We start from the raw sequence: 22,131 nt of genomic DNA, 5'->3' as shown, positions 1-22,131 counted from the left end.
TCATCATTAATTAAGGTATGTGTTATTGATTTTTTAAATATTGTAATTCCTTATATGTATATGTTTTTCTATATTAACAATGTGTACCATATTGAGTTGTGTTATGTATGTTTGTATGTTATGTATTCAGATTCAGATTCATATACATTGAAGATGAAGATGAAGGAGTACCGTTTTGCTGTTTAAATATTATATTTAATTTAATTATTTAATTTACAATTTTATATATTTATGAATTCAATTTACTTTCCAAAATTGTTTTCAATATTTTGCAAGTACACATCAACTAAGCTGGATTCTAGATTGATTAATGGCTTCAATATCATGGTTTTAATGGCAATTTCTTCAAACAGTGAGTCATCTTCTTCGTAGATTATTTTTATTATTTTTTATTTTTATTGAACTTTAATATATTATATTTATTTTTAATATTAGTTACTTATTTTAAATTGATTCGTTTTGCATATCTTTACAGATTACATTATGTTTCTTCAATCAAGATTGAGACTAATCAATTTATCATATGATGTATGGTGTTAAGATATAATCAAATTTAGATTTTCTTTAAAAGTATGTATTTGTTTATTTTAATTTATAATCAAACATTTACATGTTACATATTTAAAAAACAGAAACATAATTTTTAAATTAATTAAATGTAAACATTATCATGTGTTTAGACTTTCCAAAAAGTTTCAGTAGTGTTTAAAAAACTAATTATATTTTGGCTGTATCCTCTTATGATATATGGTTATTTTTCAAGTTCAAAAAGTTCTAGAAAAGTTATATCCACCTTACCTAAATATGTTTACCAACTTTTCAATTCAAAACTTTTCACATTTTACAATACATTTATCTAACCAACAAATATCAAATTTGATTTTTTGATAAGTAATTTATATACAAACTAAAATATATATTTATTTTGCTAATTTGTTTCATATACTCAAAAATATATTATTATTTTTTTATGAGTAATTTATATCAAACTGAAATTTGGATGTTATATAATTAAGTTACATTATTAAAATGTTGGGTCTTTATATTATGTGATAAATATTTAAAACTTATCAGTTCTATTAGATAATGATAGAAGTCATTTATTTTGATATGATGGCCACACACTATATATATATATATATATATATATATATATATATATATATATATATATATATGTATGTATGTATGTATATATGTATGTATGTATGTATATATAAAGAAATTTGATCAACATTGAGACTCTTTCAAATTCCAATAAAGATTGAGAGTAATGAAATTGCCATATACATTTTCCATTTTCGTTTAAAAGTATATATTTGTTATTATTAATTTTGACAAAAAGTAAACTTTTACATTTTAAAGTATTCACTCTTTCCAAAAAAATTGTAAATATTCTTAGAAAGCTTAACACTGTGTTTTCGAGTTTTTAATTAAAAGAAAGGAATGTATAAGATTGGATAGGATGAGAGAAGAAAAGAAAGTAGATGCATATAATGCATTCTCAAGTTTAATGAAAAATGAAAGAAATGGGAAGAAAAGAAATGGTTAATTACATTCTTTAGTTTAAATGAAAGGAAATGAAAAGAAAAAATATGTAGTTTTACAAATATAGCCTTTTTAAAACAATTATTAGATGTAGATTGAAGGGTAAAGTGGTAATTTTAAATATTTATCATTTTCTTTCTTTCCAAATCATGCCAAATTGGCAAGAAAACTTTGGGACTAAAAACACCCAAGTTTTCCGATCATTTCCTATCATTTCTTTTATAAAAAAAACTCAAGAATGAAGATTCAAACTAAAATCTTATTATTTCCTTTCTTATCCTATGGAAAAAAAAACTCAAGAATACAGTGTAATAGATTCTGTTTGTTTCCTTTTTGATGTATGATTTTATTTCAACTTTAAAAAAGGTAGAAAGGTAATCTTGAGTATAGCTAAATATTTTGACATTTCAATCTATAAACAATATTCATATTCATATTTGTCAACTACAAGGACAAGTTTACCATTTCGAAATTGTGAGCGTGTGTTAGACTACTTATAGAGATTATAGACGAAAAAAAAAACAAAATTATATTTTAGGTTGTATGAAAAAAAAACAGAAATTTGATCAATATTTAAACAGTTTCAAATTCCAATCAAGATTGAGCCTAATTAAATTGTCATATACATTTTCCATTTTCGTTTAAAAGTTTATATTTGTTATTAATTTGGAATCAAAGATTTACATATCACGTATTTAAAAAATACAAACTTTAATTTCGACAAAAATTAAACTTTTATATTTTAAAGTGTTCACTCTTTCCAAAAAAAACTGTAAATATTTTTTCCAAATCTTAATATATTCTGTTTTTTTTTCCTTTTTGATGTATTGTTTTCTTTCAACTTAAAAAAAAGGTAGAAATGTAATATTGACCTTACCTAAATATGTTGAACTACTTATAGAGATTACAGATGAAAGAAAACAAAAATATAATTTAGTCTATATGAAAAAAAAAACAGAATTTTTATCAACATTGAGACTATTTCAAATTATGTAACATCCAGTTTTCTCGTTTCGGTTAATAAAATAAAATATGTGTTATTATGGGTCGGGCTTGTGATGGGTTAAGTATCAGGGTAATGGACTTGTGTTAAAAAGTAAAGGAGGAAAAAACCATGGGCTTAAGCCCATGACCCATGATATAAATACCATAATTAACCATTAAGTCATTCATTCTCATCCATTACATACACCACCAAAACACATACTTCAGCTCTCTCTCATATCTCTTCCTTTAAACCGAAACCAAGAAGAAGAATCGATTCCGACCCGAGGTAATGATAGTATGATATTGTATGGACCCAAACCCGCAAGATCTAGTCGCGAAACGACGAGTCGACACCTTAAACCGTTAAAGTTATGAGATCCGGATGGAATCGGGTATGAACCGATCAAAAGATGAGCTTAAGGTTCACTCTAGCAAAGATGAGCTTAAGGTTCACCCTAGCTCAGATCTGGATCGAACGGGAAAAAACGGTAAAAGGTCCAACAACCATTGCTCAAATTCGAACAGTCAACTCTGTCGGATATCCAACATTTAGAGATGCATGTCAAAGAATGTTTCTGGCATTCTCTGACCTAACCCTACTTCGTTAGCGGAGACATAATGAACTATCATGCAATTCATTATGCCCATTCGTTAAGAAGGGATAACGAATTAGAAGCAGTTCGTTAAGCCATTCATTAAGTAATTCGTTAACGGAGAACTGACAAATGAACCCCCCAGTTCGTTATAAGGGCCAGTTCGTTATAAAGATTCAGTTCGTTATAAAGGTACATCTCGTTATAAAGGTTCAATTCGTTATAAAGTCCACTTGTCAAGAAGTAACGAATGAGCCCCATTCGTTAAGAAACTGGATAACGAATTAAAATTTGAAAGAATGACATAAAGGTCCCTGGACTTAGGATAAAATGGAATAATTACAAAGAAGACCTTGAACTTTATGAATTAGCAAATAAAATAATAAATTAGAATTCTAATGAAAAATGTGTTAAGACAGTTAATGGAAATAAAATTTTCCAAGCTGACCTGACAGCTCGACCCCGTGCTTTTTATCACGGGGGCGTGCTTCTGAGGCACGCCCCCGTGCTTTTTATTGACATGTGCCTAAATCCTTTTTGTCTTATTTGAGGGTGACCAGGGCCCCGTTGTCAAGGGGGCACGGCCCCGTGCTTTTGCCTTATGTGTTTGTCTTTTCTTGTAGATTTTTGTCTTTTCTTGTGTTCAGAAGCATGAAGACGTTTTTCTTGTTTTTTTCTTGTGTTTTCTTCATTTTTATCTGTCTTTTCGCTTGTTTCTTCGTTTGAGGCTTGGGTTTACCTGAATTTGCATTTTATTATGATAAGTAGCCTTTTGAGCTATGTTATATGATAGAAATTACAGTTTTTAGAGATTATTTGATGCTAAAAAGATGTATAATTTTATGTACATCATCCAGCGTCCTCGCCGGACCTGGCACCACCGGTTCGGCCCTGAATATGATACCATCTTGTAACATCCAGCTACCACCGCACCATAATATTGTCCGCTTTGGCCGGCACATACCACTATCGCCTCACGGATTTGCTTTTGGTTGCCCAGGTGGTCACCCATTTTCATACTATTCCCACCTGAGCACGCTTAACTGTGGAATTCTCCTCTCATCCACTACCATTAAACGCCCAAAACGCGTTATGATGGGGAAGTATTCACCTCCTTAAAGAAGGCTTAGTTCTCATTCCCAACCGATGTGGGATGTCACATCTGTTAAAAAAAACTTAACAGCGTCAAGCTTTTTTCAAATTTCAAATTGATGTTTTAGGACTTTCGATCGGAATGAGGATACGAATCGATTGATGTAAAACCTACCTCTAAATGGTGCTCCAAGCAGCTTGAATTTTGTTAATTCAAAGTTTACACGCTGGAATTGAAGCATATTTTAGTCGTTTGGATCACTGTTTTGAGTTAAGTTTTACATCACTCGACTCGTATCCTCATTGTGAACGAAAGCCCTAAAACATCAATTTGAAATTTGAAAAAACTTAACGTCGTTAAGTTTTATTAACCGGGTCAAATGAAAACAAACAGTGTGAAAGTTGAGACCGGTGAAAACTATTTTCTAAGTTGGAATTATTATCGGTCAATTGCATTAAATTGAGAATCCAATTCGTCGTTTTTTTATTATTTAAGTATAACTAGAATTCTATTATTATTAAATATTAATTTGGTTAAAATACTAAGTTAACATTATATTCAAGAATTAAAAAGTTTTTTAGCAGTTTTGAGAGCGGAATCTAGGAAGGTTGCTAAGCATGAGCCATGAGGTAGCGTGTTTGGAGAATCAACATGTGTTCATTCCATTTGCCTTCGACACATTTGGATCCCTAGCTCCTGAGGCGGTTCGCTTCTTGGAGCGGGTGCAGAAGGTGGTCCACAGTGACTCGCAGAGCCCGAGGAACCAAGGATTTATATTTAGTAGAATAGGCTTTGCGATTCAAAAGGGGATAACGGCGCAGCTTGTTGCTCGCTTACCCATTAACCAAATGTAGCTCTGTTATATATAATAACTTTTATTTAGTTTTCACTCATTTCTTCCCCCTTTTGACTTCCAAAAATTGAATACTTAAAGAAATAGTTAAATAATAAAAGGAAACAAAACTAAAATTAAAAGATGAAATTAAATTATGAAATTTTATTTAAGTAACAAACATTTTTGTTAAATTTACTAAAAGACGTTTGGTTAAATTTGACTTAAATAATATAAAAGAAAAAAAACTCAAAAACCGTCCCTAGGGTAGATCCAAAATCGAACTGATGATATGTTCTTTGTTGGACGCACGCGTTAGTTTATTAATGAACAATATATACGTGGAGTCCATAGCGGTGGCAGAAAGAGACTACAAGAATTGATATGCAATATTAGAAGGTGGTTGTCGGAATTGATAGTTAGTGGCTAGGGTTTATAAATGCAGGTCACGTCTCATAACTAATGGTGAGACGCTGCCTGTCATGGCAGCTATTATTTAGTGGCAACTAGGTTTAGGAGATATGACCGATAACATATAAAGGTAAAACATAATTTATTGACATTGATTATTGTTACTTTTTATTAGAAGTATGTACATAGAGAAAAATATAAACCTTAACACTGTTAGACTAAGCTAACGGACCCTAATGACACTAATATATTTTAACATCCATACTCCCAACTCCTAACCTTTTCTCCTTTTTTTAAAAAGAAAACTGAGTTGAAATTCTTATGTCTTAAAGAGCATTAAATCCGAATCACATCATTGTTGATGAAAGCTAAAAGCATATTAATGAGTATAATAACATAAATTTTATGTTTTTTTAAGGAAAGTCATGTTAGTAAACTGTTGGTCTATAAATAAAAAAACAAAAAAGAATTGTAAAGTTCAACAACATTGTATGGCTACAAATCAAGCTTTATCTAGCATAAAGTGTTGTGGAGCTTGCATGGTCTCAATGGCATGGATTGCTTTCTTTTTATATATTTTTTTTCCCACTTTCCTTGTTAATTTTAGTGAATGATTTGCTTATGAGTAGGGATTGCTCTTTACACAAAAAAGTTTTCTTTTCTTACCCAACAAAGGCTTATTTAGATAAACATAAAATAATATATAAAAAAAAAGCCCCCCCAATCAACCAATAGTTAGTTAAAAAGGAGTTGTGTGCAAATCACCTCCCATTCCATTACCTCAAAAGAAAGATTCTTGAATACAAAATAACATAATTGTATCCATAAAGATGCTCATAAAATATGTGACATTTCTACAACATATTGCTTGCTTATATAACTAAAACTTTCAACAACTCTTAAAAAGATTTAGATTTAATACTTCCTCTTCCGTATTATGAAGGTCGAGGATCTGATGACGTCATCATCCGTGGTCAACGCTGTCTCCAGGGCCTTCAAAGACTCCGGTTTCGTGAAATAAGTGAACAACATATAGATTCCATCCAAATAAGTGTTTGTCTCACCAGCTTTATTCTTCTTTTTTATGCTATAAGCAAGAGGGATCACACCCCTATTGAAGACCTCAACATACATGCCACCACCAGCAACAAGCAACTGCAAAAGAGTATAAATATTATTAACTGAATTAATCACTAAATTGAATAAACAATTCATGATTTGTTTTGCCCACTTCACTTGACATCTAATACATTATAAAGCACTCAACTTTTAATGTTAAATCTATTCGGTTTATTATTATTTGAGCAAATAAATGTACGGATGGTCCCTGCCTAAGTTTCATTAACATTAATAATTCTTATGAGTGATCCCATATTATAGGGTATTTTGGTAACTTTACAACCACTTAATGTCTATCCACTTTACGTTTTTACAAACTATTAGTCTAAAGGTGTAATTAATAAAACTTAAGAACCAAAACCGAAATATGGCCATACCACAGGGACCATCTTCCTTATTTAAAGTTGTGGCTTATGGTCTAGTTAGAGTTGAGCACTAAAAAGGTAACGGGTCTGGTCATCGTTTTCATGACGTGTTCTTGACTCGTAAGTCTGTAATACCAACAAACAAAGGGATTCCATGTCATATGCATATAAAACAGGAATTGAAAATTTAAAGAAAATGGTAAGCCAAAACAGATTATAAACGGAATAAATAAAATAGCAAGTGCTTGTTATGAGATCCTATAACAGTATTTAAAAGGTAAATTGTACATGTTTTGAGTTATATTGTAATGCTGATGTGATCAGCAAAGATGAATATTTGTGGCCTATAATTAATTAGCTTAAAATATTTGAAGTGATGATTCATTTATACAAACTTTCAATACACCATTTTATGCAACATGGGAACCACAAAATGAAAAGGTTGAACAATTGAAATGATTAAAGCCTTAAATTTTATGAAATCACAATTAAAGGTACTTTTGGCAGTTTATAGAAACTAAAGTGTACTTTCTTGCATACTCATACCTATGGGTTGCGTCTAAAGGACCACCACTGACACACTATCTAGACATAACAAATGTGTCATGCGAGCCGTATGACAGGAGAAAAATGGTTATATGGCCCGTATTTTAGACGAAGAATGGTCACATGGGTAGTATGAGGGGCAATCATAAAAGGCATGTATGACCATTTGCGCCCTACCATATAGCCCGTATTTTAGACTCTGGTTTGCAGACTTGATTTGATATCATACAGCTTGTATGATGATGTGACAGACACACTGGTGTACACTTTTGTATAGCAGATATTAGTTGTTTGGAAGCATGAAGACAAGTAATATGTTTTGAAATGCTAATGTAGGTTCCCTGAATGGATCAACACGAGATATCTCGATCTACTTAGGTGCGGAATCCCTGCGTAGGTCGTTACGAGTGTAGAAGACACGAATAGATCAAACACACGATACGAATAAACAAACACGTTATATTATAACCGAAACACGTGATATGAATCACTGACTACAAGAAACTCTCTGGTTTACACGTTACACACGATATCACGATCTCTATCTTATTCTTTCAAACCAGCCGTAACCTAGCATATATATTCACGACAACTTCGCCTGGCATGTTCAGGCGAAGTTGTCCATAACTTCGCTTGACTAACAAGTTCGCCTGATAAGCGAACTTGTCAGTAACTTCGCTTAAACATAAACAAAACACAATTAACATTACAGACACTAGACTATGAACTACTGACATTATGCACCAACAGACTCCCCCTTGGCAGTAGCTTCATGTCTTGATCTTCAAGCACGTGTCCTGTAATCTTCAATCTCTTGGTCTTCATGCATGTACTCCTTCTCTCACGCATACTGTGACTACTCGCTGATATTTCCTCGCTTCGTCTTTCCAATCAGGAATATAAAATATCTTCTTTTCATTTAACACCTGCAGATCAGCTTTCGATAAATTAACAAGATGCATCGGATCATACACTCTTAGCACTTCTTGTTCGTCTTCGTCTTCCATCACGGCTTCAGCAGTCTGGCAATCAACATACCACCATTTAAGATCTTTCAACACATCTTGAGGCATAGTCTTCATTGGAACCTCTTTCATGCATCGAATCGGTTTGTACTTCATTACCATCCATGGCTTGCCATCTGATCTCATTCCTCTTTCCTTATCTTCCACTAGCTTTCCCTTCTGTGGCTTTAATAACTCAAACTTCTTTTCTTTAATACTTTCTTTCCACACGATCTTCCCAATAACTCTGGCCATGTTGTCGTCGCTTCTATTAATCAACCCCAATCTAGCCAAATCATTCACCTCACATTCAGGCAATGTATTGAGAGATCTCAACATCCTTTTAAAGTATTGGATCCCATCATATCTTTTCACCACGAACACTTTTAACTGTTCATCATATAGCCAACAGATAATTCCTTTCTTTGATTCAGCATAGCCTTTGATATTATAACTTTTCTTGAACATGGTTGGAACAGCAGGCTTCTTAGTTTTGATAAACCAATGAGCATAGCCTTCCTTCCATCTAGGCTGCTCCTCCCATTCTGTATCATCACCTACTGTATCTTGACATACATCTGACTTTTCAACTTCAGGGATCTCGTGTTCAACATTTTCCTCAACTATTTCACCCTCTTCAACATCATCTTCTATCACAATTTCTGCACCAATCTTTTCAATCTCTTCGACTGGTAGAACATCATCTTCACACATAAATTCATCATCCAACATATCATCATCTAATTCCTTCAAGGCATCGATCACATCATCTCCCATCTCCTCGTCATCTACCAACACCACCTCATCACCACCAGAACCGCCAGCTGCGCTTGCAGACTCCCCCTGAGCTGTGGAAGTCCCAAGAGCTTGAGTAGTTCTTGGCAACTCACCACCTGCACCTTTCGATGCATTGGGATCATCGTCTCTGTCATTCTTCTTCTTTGTCCTGAGCTCGTCGCCTTTACAGCTCGTCTCCCCCTGAGATGCCAAGAACTCCTTCATAGCATCTATAATTTTTCCATGTTCAACCAGGAGGGACGACTGTAGTTGATTTTCTGCTACTAGGCGCTGAATAGCCTGGGTCTGGATAAGATTCACCCTTGATTGTTCTGCCACGACCCATTCAAGTGCGGCTATTCTTTCCGAGTCTGATAGGGTTGCATCGAAATCGAACCTCATATGCGATAAATCGTGAGTGTACTGAGGAGGGATTTCCGATGAAACCGGGACATCAGAAGTAGCTGTGGACGTAACCGCAGGTGGTATCGTGACCGACAACCCTGCAGTTGCAACGACTGTCGACTCAACAAATTGTGCAACCACCTCTGAAGGAGTAAGAGTTGGAGGTGGTAAAGACACAATCTCCGGAGTCGTCAGCTGGAAAGTAGTGATAGATGGGAGGCCAACAGATGATGATGTAGCCACCACGGGAACGTCCGTGGCGCTTGGCCTTGTGACCTGTAATGGTGTAGGGACAATTGACATACCTGACAGTGCGGGCGTAGCGAAACGTACGACTCTTGAACTCTCACCTGCTTACCTGCACATGTCCTGTCCCTTCTTGAACGTCTGATCAACTTATGAATGTCTTCTTCTTCTTCTGACTCACTGTCGTCATCCGTCCTCTTTCTCTTCCCATACGTTCTTTCTCGAGTTACCATCATACGTCTTGCCTCATCCATTACTTCATCAAAATCTGAGTCAGCCACCGTCGTAGCTGCTCTAGTAACATCCATCCTCGAAACTTGTGCTACCGAGACCTGTACATCTTCTTGAGGATCAACTCGGTCCATATCGAAGTAGCCTTGACCTCCAAACACTTCATCAAGGTCTATGTTCTCCTCTCGTGACACAACAGGCGCAGCAGGTATATGTTGAGGTGCTCCTGCCTGTTGTGGTTGAGGGTCTCTGAACTCGTCCCCATTGGCAGGAACATACTCCGGGTTGATTAAATACCCAAAGAGTGGAGTATGCCTGGGACGGAGCTCAGGTTTGCTCCTCGCGCTCGATGTCCTACACTGAGCGAAGATACGTTTGTTCACACTCTCCACGTATCTGATCGGGTGGCGCTGAGGTAGATTTGGAGCCACATGGTTCAAGATCATCTGGATGAATCTTGGATACATAATGAACCTCTCACGCGCCACTGCCCGTCTTTGTCTATCGATCTCATAGAAGACCATCTGACTGAAGCTATAACGTTTGTTATAAGTCAGAGCAGTCATCGTCGACTGCATGGTCGCACCCATCCCGTCAGTACCCGCCTTCCTCCCTGACATGCAGACAATCATTACGTGCATGAGGAAGCGCCACTGATCGAGTAGGAAACCCTTCCTTCGTTGTGTATCGCCCAACGGGCCCGAATAGCCCATTCGTAAAAACGCTCCATCTCGGAAAGGAGCCACAAAGTCCGTCGGGTCATCCCTGGTCTCATTCCCGAAACGTAAAGCCGCCCGGATTTGTTCAGAAGAGAACTGAACTTCTTGATTGTTGACGGTTGCTCGCATAACCGGGGGCTCAACGCGGCAATCGTATTCCACCGTCTGCCAAAAATCCTCAATATTGGGTAAGGATATCGGCAGAGTAGTTGTGATCGCGTGGAATATCCGCGAGCGAAGGAGGAAAGTGATGATTTCGCGGTAATCCTCCACACCACTCGCATCTGGGTCTAACGTAATATACATATTATGCCCAGGGAAGAATTGTCTCTGGTTATCTCCCCCGTCATCGCCACCAGCACCTCCAGCACCAGCAACAGCAGCCATATCTGCAACAAACGAACCAAGTTAGATAAACGTTAAAGCATAACACAAGTTCGCTTGTTACCATGAGCGAAGTTGTGATAAAATCTGTATAGGCGAAGTTAAAGGTGGGGCGAAGTTAGGAACAACTTCGCTTCATCTTTAAGTTCGTCTAATAACTAATACGTAAAAAGGTCCAGGCGAAGTTAATGATAACTTCGCCTCACCACAACATCGCCTCAGGCGAAGTTAAACCTCAGGCGAAGTTGCGGATAACTTCGCCTAATCCTTAAGTTCTCCTGAATCTGAAACGGCGACTGTTAGGTTTACGAAACAACGTGCAGTTGGTGATTTCGTGATTAAGGAATCCGGAAAACATGATATTATGGTTATCTAGATGATGAATGTGTGAACGACCACGTTAAAACAAGTATGAAACCGGGTTTAAGGATCGAACGTCCGAGGTCACTAACCGGGTGTCGAAACAACCTAGGATTAACAACAATGACAAAGATTATTAGCTATGACGACACTACGAACCTTAAATCGATAACGGAAACTGAGAAAAAGAACAAAGATGAAATCGAAAGACAAGTTCGCTGGTTAATCGGATAAGTTCGCTGGTTTTGAAAATTATGAAACTGTTGACCTTAAAAATTCCTTTATATAGGAGCAGATTTATACAGGCGAAGTTGTGGATAACTTCGCCTCGGGCGAAGTTATTCGCAAGTTCGCCGATTTATCAAATTTTACAAAATCAACCCCTATAATTTGAACAATTTGCAATTAAGTTTTAAAAACTTCCCTTTAAGAATTAATTGACACGATCAAGTCCAAGTAACCAGTTATAAAATCATAAAACTACCTAAGTACGAAAAACTTTTAAAAATTAAAGTACAAGGGATCAAATTTCAGTCTCGACAGGGACTACTACGTTTTAGAAAAGATCCGAACAGGAATCATACTAATTACGTGACTGTCACATGGATCCGTGTTTAGCTGTATTATGACATAAAGAAACAGGTTGTAGGCAGGTAAATAACTTAAGATGGTTTTCATTGTTTCTATGATACGAGTTAAGTTTAATTAAGCTCAAAATTTAAGTGGGCAACAACTCAGAGATTATGATGCCTCCTATCTATTCTCAAAGCGTATTTGGCTTTCCCCAAGTCACCTCGTATTGACTTCGACCCGTAGTGTCTGATTAAGTTGTAAGTATTCTTCGATCTTTAGACTCTGCTTCCCGTTCTCTTTCTTACATCATGATTGACATTTAAAGAATGTTTCAATGACTTAAATTTTTTTTTTTTAACAAACACATAGAGAACAACTGCAAGTCCCGAATCTGGATCACTGCAGTCTCTTGACACGCTTTCTTCACGGGAATCAGAACACTAACAGGCTCGTGTATGACTGGGTAATCACTTTTCTGCCTATCATTCGGAAAGATATATATGAAGACATGCAAAACTCTTAAGGAGTTTCCACATAAAATCGAGTAGATTTAGTTTGTATCACATCTACTTTTACGCACCATAAAAAGCTACCATTACATACAATGACTGTTCTTAAGCCTTTTAAGCCTAATAACTTCACTAGTTAAGCACACAGAATCAGTATATCTATCATTTTCCAAGGTTGGATCAATTTTCTGTTAAACATAGCAAACGAACTTCTTACGAAGTAGTAGACTCGAAAAATAATTTCATTTCCCTTAAAGAAAAATTTAACTTCTATCGCCCCGACCAAATCAAAGTATTCAGGTCAACGGCTATCCCGAAGATCCAATGGATCAGCTGGACCGACCACATACTAGTATGTGTCCTTCTAACTAAGTATGATCGACTAATTTTAAGCGAAAGAATGAAAACTCATCATAAACCGCCCCGGTCACTTTCAGTCGTCTGGTTAATGGCTATCCTCATATTCTACAAGTAGAAATGAGGACCAAACATATCCTAAGACATGTCCATCAAACTGAGGTAACCGACATTGTTCTAAGCGATAGTGACGTTTTTTTTTTTTTTTTTTTTTAATATGTACAAAAAGCATGGTTACTCGGGATTGATCATCCCATTCAACTCAACAAGGTTTTTAAATCTTGATTTGTCAAACGCTTTAGTATATAAATCAGCGAAATTATCAAGCGTATCCACCTTTTCAAGCACAATCGGTTTCTTCTCAGCACAATCCCGTATAAAATGATGACGTATGTCAATATGTTTAGTTTTACTGTGCTTCACGGGATTGTTAGTTACTGAGATAGCAGCTGTGTTATCAATGCAAATAGGAGTAAGTGAGAAATTCATACCATAGTCGCGCAACTGTTGTTGAATCCACAGAACCTGGGAGCAGCAGTTGGATGCTGCCATGTATTCTGCCTCACATGTTGAAATGGCGACTGATGTCTGCTTCTTGCATTGCCAGGACACTAATCTGCCTCCTAGAAACTGACATCCTCCAGTAGTTGACTTTCGACTCTGATTGCACCCTCCATAATCAGAATCTGTGTAAGCGACCAACTCCAAGTCTCCTCCTTTTGCGTACCACAACCCCAGCTTCGGTTTGCCTTTGAGATACCGCAAGATCCTCTTCACACCCTTCATCTGAGATTCCTTTGGGTTTGCCTGAAAACGCGCACAAAGACAAACTGCAAACATAATATCAGGCCTAGAAGCAGTTAAGTACATTAAATAACCTATAATAGCCCGATACTGAGTTGGGTCCACATCTGCGTCATTGTCTGTCTCAGCACCCAACTTATGGTTGACGCAGATTGGAGTATCAAATAGAGTGCTGTCCTCCATCTTGAAACGTTTGAGCACATCATGGAAATACTTGGTCTGATGAATGAACATCCCATCCTTCTTCTGATCAACCTGCAATCCTAAAAAGAAAGTTAGTTCACCCATAGCACTCATTTCAAACCTTTTCTTATGACGGCCTCAAACTCCTGACACATGGAGACTTTTGATGCAGCAAAGATAATGTCATCCACGTAGACTTGCACCAGCAGGAAGTCGCTTCCTTCTCTCTTGAAGAACAACGTGCTATCTATCTTCCCTCTTTCAAACCCATTTTCAAGCAAGTAATCTGATAAAGTTGAGTACCAGGCATGAGGTGCCTGATGTAGTTCATACAACGCCTTGCTTAACTTGGTAATCAAATTTGGTAATCAAATTCTTCACCATCTGGTTTCATCTTTTGATTTCAGGAAATATACCCACGAATATTGTGAGTAATCATCAGTGATCACCAAGCAATAAGAAGTACCTCCTAGACTTTTTGCATTCACGGGACCGAAGAGATCCATGTGAAGCAATTCTAGAGTACTGATAATAGAATTGACCTTCTTGGTGTGATGGGATTTCTTGTGCTGCTTTCCCTTCTTGCACGTTAGACATTTGTCTTCAAAGTTGAAACTTTTCAAGGGAACGCCCAGCACAAGTCCATTCTTGACAATGTGGTTCATCTTCCGAAGATGAATGTGCCCCATTCTCCTATGCCACAATTCGGACTCCGATTCGCTCGCTTTTGACATAAGACATGATTCTTCCGTGGCCATTTCAGTCGACCTCATATCCATAATATACGTATTTCTCTCACGTGGAGCCTTCATCACAATCCACTCCTCTGGTATCTGAAAACCAGGATGTAACACAATCGCCTCATTCTTTGTAAAATGTACGGTGTACTCCTTATCACAAATCTGCAACACACTCAGCAGATTGTGCTTCAATTCTTCGACAAAGTTTACTTTTTCTAGAGTCATCTTTCCATTAGACACCGTACCCATTCCTGTAATCTTGCCTCCACTTTCTCCTGCAAAGCTCACTCTCCCTCCTTGAACAGGTTTCAAATCGTGTAACAAGAATTTGTTACCCGTCATGTGCCGGGAATAGCCGCTATCCACAACCCAAAGATTATTGGCAGCCCTGTTCAACTGTTCCTGCACGATTAAGGCAAAAGATTAGTATCTAGGTACCCAAGACCAATTGGTCTTGGATCTATACATCCCGAACTTTGGCTTTCCAAAGTTAGTCTCTGTATAATTATTTCTGTGAGTCCTGACAGGATACCTTCTTGTGGATTGTCTATGAGGCCATCCAAACCGTCTTGAATTAAATGAATTATTAGTTATGGTTTGGGTGTTACCAGTGAAAAACTGAGATCTATTTCTTTGAAAACCTGGATTAGTCCATTTTCTGAAATTCAATGGGTTTTCAGTTTTATCATTAAATTGATTACTGTTAGCTCTTTTCTCATATTTTAAAGGCCTCACACCTCTGAATTTTTGCTTCAGAGGGCAATCAGCAACAAGATGTCCTAATTGATTACATCTAAAACAACATCTGTTTTCAACTTTCTTATCAAAAGTTGTCTTAGATGTTGAGGCTGTATTACTGCCCGTTTGTCTCACATATGGTGGGACATACGGGTTTAGTGGAGACTTCTTTTCAGATGTTTTCTTTTTCTCTCCACTTTTTGGTAATACTTCCTCTTGATTTGTCTCACTCGACTCAGAAGACTTGTCCGAGTTAGATGAGACAGGACTCGGAGTAGAAATTTTAACACTTGCAACACGCTTACTAACTTCTGGTTCTTTAGTAGTAACTGGAATTGGAACTGTCTGCACAACCTCAAAGTCAACAGATTTCTGAACACTAGGATTAAAAGTGTAATTGTGATTATAAGGTGGTGGAACCTCATGATAACCAATTCCTCCCCTCTTAACAGAGGAACCTTGATCACTAACAAGGTGATCAAGAATAGCAGAGGAATTTCTGAACTGCTCAAGTTTTCTATTCAGTTCCACCACTTTCACCTGGTGATCAGCAATCTGTTTTTCTCTTTCAGCTATTAGCTTGGTTTTTTCTTCCAAAACTTCATAGCTTAGATCAATCACTTGTATTTTTTCAGCAAGTTTTGCTTTTAGACTTTTAATATCCTTTTCACAAGCTTTTATTTTAACTTTATAGTTATTTTCTCTTGCTTTAGTAAAGTGATGATCTTCTTTCAAAGTTTTAAACTCAGCATCCAAACCAACATACTGATCAGTTATAGTTGCTAATTGCTCAGACAAGTTTTCACATTTAGAACAAGTAGGTTTAGAACATACCTCGGAGAGCTGGTCTTTAACATCTGCCATGAGAGCTTTTTCTTCTCCGGTAACCTTCTCATTTCCTTCAGTTTCAACCTTCGCCAAATTGGCATGTTCGAAAGTTTCTTCAGAATGCAGGTTTCAGTTGTATTCACCATCTTCTCTGGAAATCATAGCACTATAATCTTTACTACCCCCATTATGCTGTGTAGACTTGCCTTGACCACGTTCTACACGCTCATTTCTGCACTCCTTAGCAAAGTGGCCGTTTTGCTGACAGTTGTAGCATCTTACCTTCGTCTTGTCAAACCCTGGCCTTCCACCGACAAACTTTCTTCCGGTCTTTTTCATAAACCGTTTCACTCTTCTCACGATCATAGCCATCTGCCATTGCAGATCCATTTCTTCCATATCATCAGCATCAATCTGGTCATAGTCTTCATCCAACATAGCTGGATCAACAATCTTCCCCTGAATGTAGTTCTCATAGGATGCAATAAAAGAAGCATAGAGAGCAACCTGCTATTCAGCAGATTTGACACTCATAGGCATCTTAGAGTAGTTGTTGCTAGGAAGACTTGGAGAGCAGCTACTCTTGCTTGCTTGCGGTTTAGAAGCACTAGATCCACCTGCTACAAAGCAAACATCACCATTCGTGTTGACTGACACATGCCCCTCATGTGATGAGTTGGCACTCGACTCTCCCTTCGAGTAGTAGGCAGCTGATTCAGTCTTCGAACCTGAACTAGAGTTGACTTTAGCACCATACATACCTGGATCTTGAACCTGATCCGTAGGTGTCTCCTTTCTAACCATGTTAAGCTCAAAGGTTCGGAGCTTGTTGACTGCCGTTTCCAGATCATATTGGGGAAAGTCTTTGTCTTCCCTCATCAGCACCGTGTACATCTCCCATTTTGGTGGTAGAGCATCAAGAAGCTTCTCAACTATCTCTTCTTCTCGGTAAGAAATTGAATAGTTGCTCAGTTCAGTCATCAGATGATAATATCGGGTGATGATATCATCTAGAGATTCATTCTTCAAATACTTGAAGACTGAGAACTGGGTTTTGAGCAATTTCATCTTCGAAGCACAGATTCCCACATTTCCTTCAAACCGGTTCTCAAGAGCTTCCCAAAGCTCTCTTGCTGTCTTGTACTTTCTAAACGTATGAAGGATCTCTTGTGGAAAAGCCATAGTGATAGCAGCATGAGCCTTGCTCTCGGCCTCATACATCTTTTTCTCTTCATCTTCCATTTTGCTGTACTTCTTGATCTGATCACGACCTTCGTACTCCATAGTTGGTGGAATATAACCATCCTGGATGCATACCCACATTTTCGCATCCTGGTACTTGACATATTGTTCGAACCGATCCTTCCATGCAACGAAATCGGTTCCCTTCAGCAACCTTGGTGCTTTTGTAGCTGATCCTGCTTCTACTTCCATCTTAACTAACTCTGAGATGTTAATTGACGACATCTTTCTCAAAAACTAAGAAACCCGAAATTTTTTTTTTTTTTTTTTTTTGAAAGTACTGTAGGCGAAGTTACGGATAACTTCGCTTAAGTCTTAACTTCGCTAAATAACTTCGCTGATTCTTAACTTCGCTTGAGGTAAGTGAACTTAGGAGGTAGACGGAGTTGTAGAGAACTTCGCTTGAGTTAGGCGAACTTGAGAAGGTAGGCGAAGTTGTGGATAACTTCGCTTAACCTTATATCTTCGCTGAAACCCTACGAACAGTGACGGCAACTTCGCCTGATGAACACGAAGTTTCTGCAGATCTGGAATCTGGATTTTTCAAGGTTTTTGACGGTGTAATGGGTTGAATACGATGGTAGGAGGTAAGAATGACACAAAAACACAGAAAACACGTCCCGCGGATAGTCGAAACGGGACGATTTCTACACCCGCGTGAATATCCCGAACCACACAATCGAGCCGAAGCTCTGATACCAATTGTAGGTTCCCTGGATGGATCAACACGAGATATCTCGATCTACGTAGGTGCGGAATCCCTGCGTAGGTCGTTACGAGCGTAGAAGACACGAATAGATCAAACACACGATACGAATAAACAAACACGTTATATTATAACCGAAACACGTGATATGAATCACTGACTACAAGAAACTCTCAGGTTTACACGTTACACACGATATCACGATCTCTATCTTATTCTTTCAAACCAGCCGTAAACTAGCATATATATTCACGACAACTTCGCCTGGCATGTTCAGGCGAAGTTGTCCATAACTTCGCTTGACTAACAAGTTCGCCTGATAAGCGAACTTGTCAGTAACTTCGCTTAAACATAAACAAAACACAATTAACATTACAGACTCGATTACAGACACAAGACTATGAACTACTGACATTATGCACCAACAGCTAATCACCCTACAAAAAACTACAAACCACATATACGAAAGTCTCAATAGTTACATATCTATATCCTTATCAAAATAAAGTAAAATCTTTAAAAGGTATTTTTTGAAACAAAGTTATTTGAAAGTAAGATTTCACAATCAGGATATTGCTGTTGAACTAAGCCTTTTATTACCTATATTCTAATGGCTATGTTCATAATGCATCTTTCCCAAACTGGACAATTTTGGTATTGCATGACCGTTATCTAGTCTCTCATTACCCTATCAAAACAGGTAAATTTTGTACAGGTCGAAACTCGAAACAGGGAGGTTGGGTTGGCCAAGAACACTCTTTGCTCATTAAATTATATTTTTCATATGGAATCTGTCAGATATTTTATCACTTAAAAAAAGAGTCAAACTGCTTGAATATATTGACTTAGAAAGCTTTATGCATTAGATAAGCACTTTGGGGGACTTCAGACTGAAAGTCTTTTCTTTTTATTAAACTGTATTGACCCGTTAGAGAGAAAATATAATCCAGTTCGACTCATATAGCCTATAAGTTAATGGGTTGAAACTGCCACCAATAAATTTTATAAATTTACAGATCTTTTAAGTATAAGAACACATAACTTCTAACAGATCTCAAGAATCCATATAATTTACAAATTTTCTTCATATTTTCGACTTATAGTCTTATACTATGAAAAGATTAATAAATTAAGCGTCTTTGAAAAAGCTATACATTTCTTTCATCCTAACAGCCTTTTTAGTCTTCCTCTCTGTTCGTAAGATAAGAATTTGGACCTTTTGGGTCAACCTACCTGACTAGTAACTAAAGTTTCCAATTTTGACCGAAATGAACAAGGTGAAAGCCCACATAGACTAAATGCAGGGTGAACCCCAAAGAGAGAAGTGAATGAAGGCCCAACTAGACAACAACTTTGTTTACTCTCAATAACTTAATAAAATTTGGATTAAAGGTAATTGTCAACCTAGAGAACTACCAACTAAATACCTAAAAGGTTAAAACATATTTATCAAACAATGGGAAAAAAATCGAATTTCAGCAACTCCAACATTAAGCGAAACTACACTAGTGTCAAAACAGTATTTATTGTCTGTTGATTCATAGGATACATCTTGATCATAGGTTGGATTAAGGAAAATAACTTGATAAGTCCCACTTCACTATTGGCTACTTTTCCTATGTTGGATATTAGGTTATTATTAACACGAAAACAAATAGATCAATATATTCGGCATATTTCACCAGCTGCTAGTTTTTTAACAGCATAAAAAGGCTCACTAATGGTCATAGAGATCCACTTCATAAGATTCATCCAAACGAGCTAGTTTTACTCTACAGTGCAGCTTTGTTATCTATGTCTATGAAAACACAAACTGTCTTGAAAAAAGTCATAACTAGATTTAGTCCTGTAAACGAACCGAACGTTGAGTGAACCGTTCGGTGGGAAGTTTGTTTATGTTCGTTCATATAATGAACAAATGTCTCACTCCTTCAGTTATGTTGGTGAGCGTGTGTTTTTTCTCGCTCATGTACGTTCTTTCATGTATGTTCATTCATTTAAGTTATTTTACATCTGTTCGTTTGCATTTGTCTAAATTTGAAGGGTACATTTAACACTTGCAGTTATCTACTTTGATATCAATTTCATAAAAAAGTTGACCACCTTTTGTCATATATCTATGTTGCAGAGCCAACTTCGTTTACCCTCAAGCTTTCTAAAAATATTGAGTAAAGGTAATTTCACTAACTGCCATCTTTTCAACTGCAAAAAAAGATGCTTACTAATGAAGCATCTTATCTAAAGCCAAAAGTTTCTCTATTTCCCAGTTTCCTCACAAGTTCAATACCAAAGACAATATAGAGCAAATCAGCATTGCGTTAAAGTTTCATTCTAAAAGTAGAGAGTTCAACAAACCCAAATTTTGTTATGAAATCCTACGTTTAAAAGTCCTCATTTCCGATGCTAGGAATTTATATTTCTTTCTAGTAGAAAGTACGAAGAAAGATATGATTATCTTTCTTGAAAGGGTCAACTGCGCGCTTCATTGCCTTAAACTCACAACCTAACGATCGTAGAAAACCACTCATAACATTGAGCCAAATGAAATAGTTTTACACAGCAATGCACTTTGCTATCTATGTCTATTAAAACACAGAGTGTCCTTAAAAAAAGATAACTAGATTTAGGCCTATAAACGAACCAAACGTTCAGTGAACCGTTTGGCGAGATGTGAGTATATGTTTGTTCATTTGATAAACAAAGCAGCACGAATACAATTTTTTGTTCATTTATTTAAAAAGAAGAAACATGAGCACAACATGTCCCGTGCTCCCATTCGTCCACATATGTTATGAAATATGTAACGAGAAGATAAGATATTAATTAATTATACCTCTTCATACTTCTGGGTGAGAGACAGGCGCTCATCTTCAGACATATCCGGTCTCAGAACCGCCATTGTCTCATACTGTCTCAGCCCGGGCGGACACTGGGGCTCCTCCTTCTCTTCGACCGCAGTTGCAACCGAACCGGATGATGATGAGGAGTTGCTGATGTCATCTTCGCCTCCCAGTCCGCCTTCGAAGAATGTGCCGGAGAAGCCAAGGGTTTGAGCCTTGATTGGGGACACGAGTCGTTGAATCTGATAATGGAACTGAGTGGTGGGTTTGTTGAATGGGGCTAAGGATTGTAGCAGAGGAGATGAGGTTAGTAAAGATAATGAACAAGAAGAAGCCATTGTTATTGTTATTGTTATTGTTGAGTGAAGATGAATGAAGTATAGATATGATAGAAGTGGATAAGGGCCGTTAGGTTCCTTAGTAGTAGTAATAATAATAATAATAATAATAATAATAATAATTTGTAGCTTGAGTTTAGATGCCTAAGTAAATAAACCCAACGTTGAACGAATGAACAATTTTTATTAGAATCAACATAATATATGTCATGTCATGTTCCAACATTTATTTTATGTTCGTCCACTAGGTTAGTTACCCGTATGAATCATCATCATCATCGTACTCAGTATATCCCACCAATAGCAATGCTATGGTAAGGTCTGAGGAGGGTAAGATGTAGACAGCCTTACCTCTATCCCATAGGGATAGAGAGGCTGCTTCCGGTGAGACCCCCGGCTCGATATTAGTTTTGCATCAAGCCTTGGACATAAGGCACATAGCACTCAATCATCAGGGACACCGGCTGATTGGTGCATGTGCCCTTGTCTTTCGGCTATCAACGCCACCACATGATGCCTGATTAACTTTCCGCCACCTTTAACGTTATTTTCACGAGATTGGTAAAATAACGTCAAAATTAGTGCAATTTTACTTTTGCCCACCCGAGGGTTCACACATATATACTTTATATGTGCGCACCGCAAGCAGGGCG

The 22,131-nt window shown here is 37.0% G+C and overlaps 2 protein-coding genes across 2 annotated transcripts in view; one reads left to right on the top strand and one right to left on the bottom strand.

The window, feature by feature from the left end:
• Nucleotides 1–22,131, top strand: part of LOC143543731 (uncharacterized) — a 93,255-nt gene that overhangs the window by 49,810 nt on the left and 21,314 nt on the right. The gene's annotated exons all lie outside the window — the stretch shown is intronic.
• LOC143543730 (small ribosomal subunit protein bS6c-like) lies at nt 6,229–21,502 on the bottom strand. Its single transcript, XM_077035986.1, has 2 exons — nt 21,134–21,502; nt 6,229–6,619 (listed from the first exon to the last, which is right to left on the bottom strand). Exons 1-2 carry the CDS (start codon nt 21,476–21,478, stop codon nt 6,380–6,382), a joined length of 585 nt encoding a protein of 194 aa, XP_076892101.1. The 5' UTR covers nt 21,479–21,502; the 3' UTR covers nt 6,229–6,379.

The sequence above is a fragment of the Bidens hawaiensis genome, unplaced genomic scaffold (assembly GCF_021521415.1).
Source record: "Bidens hawaiensis isolate Kalapana, Puna unplaced genomic scaffold, B.hawaiensis_p1.1 tig00013262_1, whole genome shotgun sequence".
Taxonomy (NCBI): Eukaryota; Viridiplantae; Streptophyta; class Magnoliopsida; order Asterales; family Asteraceae; genus Bidens; species Bidens hawaiensis.
The sequence above is the reverse complement of the archived record's forward strand: the minus strand, read 5'-3'. Positions and strand labels throughout refer to the sequence as shown.